The sequence below is a fragment of the Haliaeetus albicilla genome, chromosome 2 (genome assembly GCF_947461875.1).
Source record: "Haliaeetus albicilla chromosome 2, bHalAlb1.1, whole genome shotgun sequence".
Lineage (NCBI taxonomy): Eukaryota > Metazoa > Chordata > Aves > Accipitriformes > Accipitridae > Haliaeetus > Haliaeetus albicilla.
In genome coordinates this window covers 18,522,878-18,534,574 of record NC_091484.1, presented here as the reverse complement: position 1 = coordinate 18,534,574, position 11,697 = coordinate 18,522,878, and the positions used below count along the sequence as shown (strand labels likewise).

At 48.5% G+C, this 11,697-nt stretch overlaps 1 protein-coding gene across 2 annotated transcripts in view; it reads left to right on the top strand.

Moving 5' to 3' along the window:
• The first annotated feature begins 1,003 nt into the window (after positions 1-1,003).
• Positions 1,004-11,697, top strand: part of SAMHD1 (SAM and HD domain containing deoxynucleoside triphosphate triphosphohydrolase 1) — a 40,446-nt gene continuing 29,752 nt past the window's right edge. The window contains exons 1-2 of one of the 2 annotated variants that reach the window (XM_069808333.1): positions 1,004-1,238; positions 1,342-1,408. In XM_069808333.1, the coding sequence (XP_069664434.1) occupies positions 1,037-1,238; positions 1,342-1,408 (269 nt within the window). In that variant the 5' untranslated portion in view covers positions 1,004-1,036. The remainder of the gene's footprint in view (positions 1,239-1,341; positions 1,409-11,697) is intronic. The other variant, XM_069808341.1, reaches the window with a different exon arrangement.

The window sequence follows — 11,697 nt, the reverse complement described above, 5'->3', positions numbered from 1 at the left end:
CCATGAGCTTTACTTTTTTTTCCCAATTTTCTCCCCCATCCCACTAGGAGGGGGGAGGACTGAGCAAGTGGCTGCCTGGTGCTTCATTGCCGGCTGGGGTTAAACCATGACAGAGTGTCTTCAGCAGCATTCTTTGAGGGCAATAGCGTTGTGGCATCATGTCTTTTGGGAGCACCTTTGTGGAGGCTGAGGTTTGTGACTGAGCTGGGATTTGGGATGATGAATGGGCCTTGCTGGTGCTGGTTTCCAGGTATTTACGCCTGAATCCCTGACAGTAACCTGCCGTCGTGGAGAGCATCGCTCATCTCACTCCAGCGCTCTGCCTGTTCCACAGCTCCATTGGCATGATCTACGCTTTTGTGTGAAAAGTGGCTTCTTGCAGAAACTGGCCTCCTAAGTGGGAGGAGTGGCCTCTGCAGCAACGGCTCACTGTGAGCTGCTGATAACCTCTGGGTGCTCCAGTGCCCCGGGGTGCCAGGAAGCGGGTACAGTGAAGGGTCAGCGCAGCGTGACAAGGAGGCTGCCGGCGTATCCGGCGCCAGCACCGCCAGTGCTGGCGGCCTCGGGCAGCGTGTTCCGGGGTTGCCAGGCAGGCCTGGCAGGCTGCCCCAGGGTGCTGGCAGGAGGGTGCAGGTCTCCCGGGGAATTTTGCCTGCAGCTTGCTTTCCAAATTCCTCCGAGGCAGCACCGCCGCCTCTGCCCCGGGTCACAACCCGGCCAACACCCCCACCGGCGGGCCCAGCCAGCACCGCGCCCTGAGGCCCACGTCCGCCCCCGCCGCGCGACGGGTGAGGCGGGCGCTGAGGGCTGGCGGAGGCCGGCCGGCTCCTCGCCGGGCGGTGCGGCGGCACCGGGGAGCGGGGAATGGGGACGGGCGGCGGCTGCCGGCGGCGGGGGAAGCGCTGCGGCACCCAGCCTGCTCTGCCGCCACCCGGCGCAGGGCGGGGGACAGCGCTGGCCGCTGACGTCACCGCGGCGCCGGTCCCCCTCTCGCCGAGCGGAGCGGGCGCTGCGCCTGCGCAGCGGTGGTGGCGGCATGGGGAGCCCGGCGGCGGTGGTGGCGGGCTGGGGCGCGGCTCCCGCCAAGCGGGCGCGGCGCGAGGGCTCGCCTGAGGGTCCCCGCGGCCCCACGGCGGAGAGCGACCGCTGCGACCCGCGGCTGTGGGACACGGAGCGGCTCTGCCAGCACCTCTCGTGCTGCGGCGTCGGCGAGCCCAGCCTGCTGCGCCGCTTCCGAGGTAACGGCGGGCCGGGGGCCGGGGCCGGGCAGCCCCTCGGGTCGGTCGGGCAGCCCCTCGGGTGGGCCGGACGCCGTCGCTAACGCTGTGCTTGCCCCCGCAGAGAGCGGAGTCACCGGGAGCATGCTGCTGGACCTGCCGGCCTGCGCCCTCGAGGTCACTCGCGTCTGGTGAGAGCCGCCCCCGCGGGCCCGGGCGGCGGCAGGGTGGAAGGGCGGTGGAAGGCGGCTCCTTCTCTCGGCCCCATGAGGCGGCCCGCGCCCGGTCTGGGTGAGCCCCCGGGTCCTCCGGTGCTGGCCGGGCTCTGGGAGGTGTGGCCGGCTCTTGGGGGTTCCCCACCGCCCTGGGGAACGGCTCCTTCTTTAGAACTTTTAGGAGGACCTTTAGCGAGGGGCTTCAGGGCGGTGAGGTCCCTGCAGGGGGCGGGGGTCACGGGAGCTGCTGCAGGACGGTCCCTGCCTCGCAGCTCCTGGAGAAAGACGTTTCCTGACCTAACAGGATGGCTTTGTCCCGTTTCTGCCCTTAATGCCCGAGAGCTTGGCTGTAAGGACAGTCGGAGCAGGTGTACGTGACGGGACGGGCTCTGTGTGGCTGGTCTCAGATCCTTCAGAACAGTTTACCACTTTGTTATAAACGCTCGTGACAAATTGGAGGAGCCAATTTGTATTGAATAAAAAAATCGAATTTATTAGCAAGCGATAAGAGAGCAAAACAGCGCTGGGTGGCTGGGGAGGCAATGCTCCGCCACAGGCCCGCAACTTTATGTTACCGTTACATTCCTTATATACATTTCATGTACCCCTTTCTTGTAAGTCTCCGCCTTGTCCTGCTTCTTCTTTCTTCACTTGTGTAGGTCTGTTACTATGCAGATTCGGTAAATTTTCTCAAGGATGAGTATCCTTTGATGTTGAATGTCTTTTGATGTGGAGAAATACAGTCTGGGTTAATTGCAGCTGTTGTCCTTCCTCTCCTTATCTAGTAAGTTATAGCCATTGCTTTTTTTCCCCCTTATCTAGTAAGTTATAGCCATTGCCCTCTTCCCGTGACCTTTACGCATCACTTAAGCAAGTTTTTGTTAATTACACAAGGCATATGTTAACTCTCAATATGTCTCTTCCCCCTTCTCGATTTCATGAACAAAGTTAACCCGTTCATTACAATCCCCCCTTTTCTATTTTATCCTGATTTTGTTGATTAAATCGATCCAATGCTTCATTTGCCCGCCCGAGGATAGGAGTAATTTCTCCATCTCTGATCTGTTCATATTGCCTTCATAGCAGCATTAAATGTGCAGCTTCTAAGCGCCCTTTAACAACAGCGATCAACTTATTGAAAATGCATGGCCCAAAAGTAAAAAATAAGATCAACAAAATAAGAGGTCCTGCAATAGTTGACAATAGGGTGGTTAACCAGGGTGAATAATTAAACATGGACTCATACCAGTTCTGTTGTACTTCCCAGTCTTTTTTCCGTTTTTCTAACCCCTCCCGTAGCTTGGCCATTGTATCTCTAACTACTCCAGTATGGTCAACATATACACAACACTCTTCCCGTAGTGCTGCACATAACCCCCCCTGCTGCATGAACATTAAGTCCAAGCCCCGTCTGTTTTGCAATACTACTTCTGATAAAGACCTAACAGACTGTTCTAGGGCTGTCATGGCCTCTTCTATCCTAGCCAAATCCTCGTCGACCGCTACCCTTAGGGATTGAAATTTTTGATTTTGTTGTACGAGGGAGGTTATTCTTGTACCAGCTCCAGCAGCTCTGATTGCCATGAGAGTTGCCACCGTGAGGGCTGTAAAGGGCTCACGTTTCTGTATGTGATGGGCCTGAGTAGTTTGATAGTCATAAATGAAACTTTTGGGATGGTAAATAAGCCTAGGTATCACAGCTACTTGTATACAATATTCAGCTGTCCAATTAAAGACCTTTAGGGATATACAAGGTGTAACCCCAGTTTGGGAGCAAATCCACTTAGTATTATCTGCAGGAATTAACCACTCAGCTGTTATTTCTCCTGATTTGCGAGTTGTGTTACACAGGTGTCATTTGTCCTTTGGGACATTTCCGATACACTTTCCTTTTCCCGATACTTGGGACATTGTTATCCCTTGCTTACGTCCAGATTCTTTATTCCACATGCACTGAGCTGGATTTGTTCCGTTGGACTTTTTAAATCTACTGTCCACCCCAATAGCTTCATAAAAGGGCGGTCGAATGTCATAACACAACCAACAATGCTCAGTTATATTAGGGTGGGTGGCATTCAGTACCTGATAACTGGCTTGGAGCATATCCCACAATGGGTTGATTCTTGTTGATACGCCCGAGATATTGTTTTCAGCGATGTTTATGTTAGGGAGGATAGTAGCAGTCTGTACAATACTGTTACTATCATCTTCCTCTGCTACAACCGAATTTGGTCCTACACCAGAGGGTTCATTTGGCACCAGCTCTTTCCTTATCGTAATTATTCTCCCTGAATCTGTACCTGGTTCCCAAAGTCTGACTCCCCATGTTTTCCCTGTTAACCAAGCAGGATCTTTCAGGTTGGTTACATTAATATAAATATATGGGCAATTTCCACTCCATGGTCCTGTTTGGCTTCCATCCCAACCATGTGAAGCAGGTGTACATCCGTGAGGCCCCCATCCTACGGATAGGAATTTACCTGGACCTCCCCCAGGAATCCAATCAGAAGCTATAGTTTCGCAACCCCAATAAGCACAATAGTAAGAGTCACGATGGTTGCAATACCCCTTTCCAGGGTTAGAACTGGGACAAAAGTAAAAGCCTAAGTTATGTAGACATGGGTTCCTGGGTACAATTTGACATAAGGATTGATTAAAGCTTGGGGCCCCAGCAGCAATTACTTGCTGTAGTATCTTTTGATCCTCCCACCTATAGAGCGTCCATTTGTAAGGTTGGTGGGGGTTCCCTTTGCCTTGGGTTGTCCCTATTAGCATTAGCAACAGTCTTATCATCCAAGTGCTTAATCTTGAGTTTGAGAAAAGTGGTGTCCCTTTACCCTTGTGACAGGTATTCCAAGAGTGCTGATAATCATTTTGATTTTTGTCTTCATCCCTGGTGAGAGATGGGAGACTTTGGGGAAGCTCTGAGGACGTTTTGTTTGGGAGTAATAAGTCAAGAGGCTCCGTGAGCCTTCTCTGGAGGTAGTTCATCAACCTTAATCCCCACAGCAGTACGTCTCTGCCCTCTTCTCTGCCTACTCTGTTGCTTAGAGCAGCGAGGTGTACCATCTTCTCGGCAGCAGTCGTATTCTTCAGGGGAACCTCCTTTATATTTACTTTGCTTTGACTTATATGCGTCCCAGTTTGTATCCTTCACTTCCTAAGCTCCCCACCCCACTCTGACCACTGTTTGTCTGCGGGATACTTGTATTATTTCAGCCTTCGTAGGGCATAACTCATTTGCATAAAGACAACACCTCTCAGGGTTTATGCCTTTAGCAAAAATATCCCACCATTCTTTGGGGTCTTTTATAATTTTCCCAGTTGATACTCCCACACGTAATGTTTGCTAAATTAATTCCTGTTCGTAATTATAACATTCGTGGCAAATGTCACTAGGGGAATACCCATAGGAGCAATGTGTCCACCACTTTTCTCTATAAAGTTTACACCTGTAACATACAAAGATAACATATACAGTGAGGATTTTTACAAAAGACAGTCTCACTCCTCCACTTTTCTTCGGAACTTGATTTTCAAGCTGTCAGGGTCTCTGGTTGCCTCCCAATGAGAACTCCGAATTGGTCCTTTGATCCTGCTTGCATGAGTCCATCCTCGTTCTGCAGTCCGGACAGCAGTTTCTGTGGTAAGTAAAACAAGAGAGGGCCCCTCCCACCTAGGAGTGAGAGAGGATTCTTTCCAGGCTCTGATTAATACCATATCACCTGGCTTCACTGAATGTATGGATATATCTAGGGGTGGCCTCTGTACCACCATTCCCTTCTTTCGCAATCTCTCTCTCCTTTTCATTATCTGAACAATATAAGGGTTAATACTATCTTCATCTAAAGTAGGATAATTGGCTGGGCATTCCGTATCATAGGGCATGCCATATAACATTTCAAATGGGGAAATTCCAGTATCTGCTCGGGGCTGAGTCCGAATATTTAATAAAGCAATTGGCAAACATTTTACCCAGGACATTTTGGTTTCTATCATTAACTTAGTTAGTTGCTTCTTTATTTCTCCATTCATTCGTTCTACTTTCCCGGAGCTTTGGGGATGCCACAGGGTATGGAACTCCCACTTAGTTCCAAAGGGGGCTAGAGCTTCTTTTACTACTTTGGAAACGAAATGTGGGCCTCTATCTGAATCAATAGTTTCAATATTTCCATATCGCGGTATGATATGCTCTAAAAGTATTTTTACCACTGTATTGGCAGTTGCCCTAGCAGTAGGGAATGCCTCGACATAATGAGTGAGGTGGTCTACCAATACAAGTAAGTGTTTATATCGCCCTACTTTAGGGGGATCAGTAAAATCAATCTGTATTTTGGCGAATGGTCAGTGTGCCAATTCCCGTCCCCCTTGTACTTTTTCTCTAAGATGCTGCTTATTGATCCTCTGTCACATTAGGCACCCTTGTACAATTCCCTTGGCTACGTTATAAACCCCAATACACATGTATTTCATTGCGAATTGATCAACCAACGCTTGGACACCCCAATGAGTCTTTGAGTGCATACCTCTCATTATTTTCCATGTTAGTGCTTTTGGTAACACCTGTCTCTCATCGGGTAGTTCCCAATTACCCTCCTTTTCCACTACTCCCATTTCCTTCAATTTATCCATTTCTGGTTTACTAAACTGTGGGCTTAGGATTCTTGCTGGCGTTTCACCTGCCGGTGGGGTGGTGGTCACAGCAAGTAGTGCTGCCGCCTTGGCCTCTTGATCAGCAAGATTATTCCCTCGAATTTCAGGGGTTGTTCCTCTTTGGTGTCCCTTAACATGTACCACAGCTATTCGCTTGGGCCCTCTTATTGCTTGTAGAATTTTGACAATCAGTTCCTCATGAACCAAACCCTTTCCTTGAGAATTAATAAGTCCTCGTTCCTCCCAAATTTTCCCAAAAGTATGTACCACTCCATACGCATATTTTGAATCCGTGTACATGGTTCTTTCTTTGTCCATTAAAAGTTCTAATGCCCTAAGTACTGCGTATAACTCACATGCCTGCGCCGACCAACTAGGACTGAGGGGTCGGGATTCCTTTACTTCTAGGCTCCCCCCATCCACAATTGCATATCCTGACTTCCTTTTCCCTGCTATTACTCGAGATGACCCATCAGCGAATAACTTTTCTCCCTCTCCCAATTCTACCTCTTCCAGATCTAGCCTAATTTTTGTTTGTTCTTCAATGGTCTGAAGGCAATTATGTGTTAACTCTTCTTCAGGACCCCCATACAAAAATTGCGCCGGATTTTGCAAATTCGTTGTTCCGATCTCCAATTTAGGGGAATGGATTAGGATCCCCTCATATTTTAAAAGCCTAGCATCGGTGATCCATTTTTCAGCTTTTTGTTGGAGAACCCCTCGAATGTTATGAGGGGAGAACACCCTTAATTCACTTCCAAACGTTACCTTATTCGCTTCTTCCACTATCAGGGCTACAGCAACAACTGCCTGTAAACAGGTGGGCCACCCTTTACTGACGGGGTCCAATAATTTGGAAATGTACCCTACGGGTTTCTTTTTTCCTGCCTACTCCTGGGTCAAAACCCCGTATGCTGTCCCCTCCTCAGTGGCCACAAATAAATAAAAGGGTCTCTTCACATCAGGCAGACTCAAGACAAGGGCGTTAACTAGATCGGCCTTGAGACCCTCTAATCTTTCTTCATCCTCTTGAGTCCACTTAAGCAATCCATCCATAGTTAACTTTTGATACAAAAATCGCACTTTCCCACTAAAGTTCTCGATCAACTGCCTGTAATACCCAAATAGCCCCAACAATTGTCTAATCTGTCGTTTACTCTTCGGGGCTTTCAGTGATAAAATCCCATTTACTCGTTCATGGTCTAACTTCTTAGTCCCCTTGCTTATCCAGTGTCCTAAATATTTTACCTCCTCTTCCACAAACTGTAGTTTTGACCGTGATATCTTGAGGCCTTGAAGGCTCAAAAAATTTAACAACTGTATGCTTTCTTTTCTGACTGTCTCTTGATTCTCTCCTGCCAACAATAAGTCATCCACATACTGTATTAGCATGACCCCATCTTGCAACCGGTATTCCCGTAGAATCCGTTCTAGGGCTTGTCCAAATAAGTTTGGGGATTCCGTGAACCCTTGGGGAAGTACAGTCCACCTTAACTGCTGTTTCCTATGAGTGTCTGGGTCTTCCCACTCAAAGGCAAAATAATCTCTACATTCCTCCTTAAGAGGGCATGACCAGAATGCATCTTTAAGATCTATTACACTATACCATTGGTTTTCGGGTCCCAATTGACTCAACAGGGTGTGTGGGTTTGCCACTACTGGGAACCGGCTGACAGTCCGTTTATTGATTTCTCTTAGGTCATGCACCAGCTGATAACTACCATCGGATTTTTTTACTGGTAAAATCGGGGTATTAAAAGGGGACATGCAGGGTTCGAGTACCCCCTTTCCCAATAGTCTTTCAATCTCAGGTTTTAGTCCCCTTCTCCCTTCATTAGATAAGGGATATTGTTTAACTCTCACTGGAATCTCTGGGTTCTTAATAACCACTTCAAACGGTTCAATATCCAGTTTTCCAACTGTTTCGGGGGTATACCACACTTCGGGGTTAATTTGCTTCTCGTCCACCTCTGTAAGGGGACAAAGCCTGATTTTCAACTCTTCTTTTTCCACATCTACCCGAATCCCCATTTCTACAATTAAATCCCTACCTAATAAGTTATATTCCGCTTCAGGTACCAACAACAGCGTTCTGATTCCGTATCTGCAACTTGATTCCACCACCACATCTTTTATAACGGGGACCCTAAAAGGTTCCCCTTTTGCTCCAATTACATTAACTTTATCCTCAGATATTTTACATCCCGGAGGTAATGATTGTACCGTAGACCTTTCGGCCCCGGTATCTACAAGAAAGATCACCTCCTGACGCTGAGGACCCACTTTTAAAGTTATCAAGGGCTCTTTCTTACCAGGGGTCCTCAGCACATAGAGCCCCTGACCCCGCTAATCCTCCCGAAACACTTTTTCATCCTGAATCCTTTTTCTACATTCTCTCTTCATGTGTCCTTTTTTCCCCCAATAAAAACATTCCACGGCTTTATCTCCTCTCCCCCGATTCTTTCCTTATCCCCCCCACCAGGCCAACCGGGTCTCATTATCACACCTTTCTGTCCCTCTCTTACCGCTGCAACCAGCAGCCTAGTCTGTCGCTTTTCCGTTTCCTCTTCTCGCCTCACATACACCTTCTGAGCTTCTCTAAGTAATTCATCCAACCCCCACTCCTGCCAGTCCTCAATTTTCTCCAACTTCTTCCTAATATCTCCCCACGACTTGGCCACGAACTGAGTTTTCAGCAACGCTTGTCCTACAGGAGTGGCAGGGTCCACCCCAGAATATAGCTGGAAACTTTTCTTTAACCTCTCAAGCCATTCCGTTGGGGTCTCATCTTTCTTTTGCTGTTCACGAAAGGCTTTATTAATATTCTGTCCTCGGGGAACAGATTCCCGTATCCCCTGAATTATAATTGTTCTCAAGTCTGACATATTATTCCTATGAGCCGGATCCTGATTATTCCAGTTTGGCCGATTTAAGGGCCATTTTTGATCTGCCGCCGGACCAGCCTGATGCTGCTGGTCCCACACTCTCATCCCAGCCCCTCTAATCATGTCTCTTTCCTCTACGGTAAATAATATGCCCAGGATAGACTGTAATTCATCCCACGTGTACAAATTCGGTCCCAAGAATTGATCCAACCTTTTGGCTACCCCCAGGGGATCATCTAACAGATTCCCCATTTCCTTTAAATTCCCTTACATCCCCTGTATTAAGGGGGACTGCCACATACCCCGTTCCCTGTCCCCCCCGTCCATCCCCACCAGGCACCAACATTTCCCGAAGAGGAAACAATCTTTCCTTTCCTCGCATTATTCTATTACGTGCAGACCTTCTGGGAGGGGGTGCCGGGATTGGGGAATCAGGTTCCGAATCTGACCCCCGCGGGCCTGGGCTATTTCCTGGCCTTGGGGTGGGTCCTGAGGCGGAAGGGCCTGAGGGGCATAGGGAGGGGGCCAAAGGGGGTCCTCATCATTTTTTCGAGGTTTATCTGATCTGTTTTCCCTTAAGGCAAAGGGGAATGACGGCTCCCAAGATTGGGGAATCTATAAGGCAGCATATTCACTCTCCTCTGGGCTGGCTGGTGGTCTTTTATTGTTTACCCATATATTTAATTGTTGACACACCCAATCCTCAGAGGACCCAAACATGGGCCAAAGTACATGAGGATTGCTGAGAGGTCTCCCACCCCAAATCTCAATACAATAATTGATCATTTTTTCCTTAGACTTATCCTTTCTCTTTGGTGAACTGTCCCAATATCTTATCATCAGGCCTAAGGGACTATCAGGGGGTATGTCTGGTAACTTATTTCCCTTCCCCATCCCCATGGGTCCAGAGGGCTTGCTTTTCCTCTGTCCCATCTTCCGAGGTGCCCTTATCCACACACACACTCACTTCCCCTCGGTCGTGACTCGCTCCCTCGCGGGCTACGAGAACTGCACTACTGGAGGGTCCGCACTCGCGTGATCTCAGAGAGACCTCTCACACAGTCGCACCTCGGGATAACCACCCCAACCAAATGGCTCACACTTTATATACTCACCCGCTCCTGGGTCTTCGCTTGGTCTTCGTGCACAAAATTTAAGGGGTCCTGCAGGTTCTTTTGCTCAGTTATCGTAATTTAAAGGGGTTCGCGGGTCCAGGGTGTGGCGACGACACCTCCTCAAGACGGGGCTATCCAAGGATAGGGCGCCTCCCCGCTTGCGAGGGTCCGCACCAGAGAACCTGGATCGGAGTCACGGCACCAAATTTGTTATAAACGCTCGTGACAAATTGGAGGAGCCAATTTGTATTGAATAAAAAAATTGAATTTATTAGCAAGCGATAAGAGAGCAAAACAGCGCTGGGTGGCCGGGGAGGCAATGCTCCGCCACAGGCCCGCAACTTTATGTTACCGTTACATTCCTTATATACATTTCATGTACCCCTTTCTTGTAAGTCTCCGCCTTGTCCTGCTTCTTCTTTCTTCACTTGTGCAGGTCTGTTACTATGCAGATTCGGTAAATTTTCTCAAGGATGAGTATCCTTTGATGTAGAATGTCTTTTGATGTGGAGAAATACAGTCTGGGTTAATTGCAGCTGTTGTCCTTCCTCTCCTTATCTAGTAAGTTATAGCCATTGCTTTTTTCCCCCTTATCTAGTAAGTTATAGCTATTGCCCTCTTCCCGTGACCTTTACGCATCACTTAAGCAAGTTTTTGTTAATTACACAAGGCATATGTTAACTCTCAATATGTCTCTTCCCCCTTCTCGATTTCATGAACAAAGTTAACCCGTTCATTACAACTTCCCCTGCTGATCGCAGCACAGCTACCGCCATCCAGCTAGTTGCCCAGGAACCATGAGAAGGGAAAAAATCCATTTAAAAAGCTTTCATGAAAATACCACCAGCAGCATGATAACCTTTTAAGTGCTAATAGGAACACTGGTGTAAACTCGGGGGGGGTTGGTGAGAACTTTATTCTCAGTGTAAAGTTAATGCTGCTCTGATTCTAGTAATGACAGTAGTAAAAACTTCTAAAATAATGAGTAGGCTCTGCTTTGCGGAGGCTGCGTTTCACCCCTCTCCCTGAGAGAAGTCCCAGGCCTTGAAATTTTAATCTTGCAACAGTTGCTGGGACTTTGCTCTTTGTTGCGTGTGCTACGATAGGGTGGACTGTTAAGGGAAAAGAGATTTTGTTGTGTGTCCTGACAGAATACAGGCCTGTGGGCGAGTGGCAGAGTTCAGTGGCCAGTGTGAGCTGTCACAGCACTTGGCTGTGGGGAGTGGGCATTCTGGCTAAGTCTTACTCCCAGCTCGGTAATGGTCAGCTGCCACGAGCACAGGAAAGCTGAATGCTGTCTTAAAGCATGTAAAGGTTGTTCCCAGCAGTGAAGGAAATGACTGGTCCCCAAAACCTTGTAATTCTTCTGGTGGTGAATATACTTTCTTGCTCTTCTGAAACAGAAGAGAGTATAAAGGCATCCTGTCATCCTATGTGTCTGAATGGCCCCTGCTGCCCCTTCTCTGCCCCACTGGGGTTGGGTTTGCTCAGCTCTCCTGGGATGTGAGCCTGCTTGCTCACCACATACTTCCTGGCACTTTTTAATCTTTAAATGTCTTTTCTTTACTCCTTTGCTAACCTTGTTCATGCTGTTTCCTTCAAATGTCTCTCA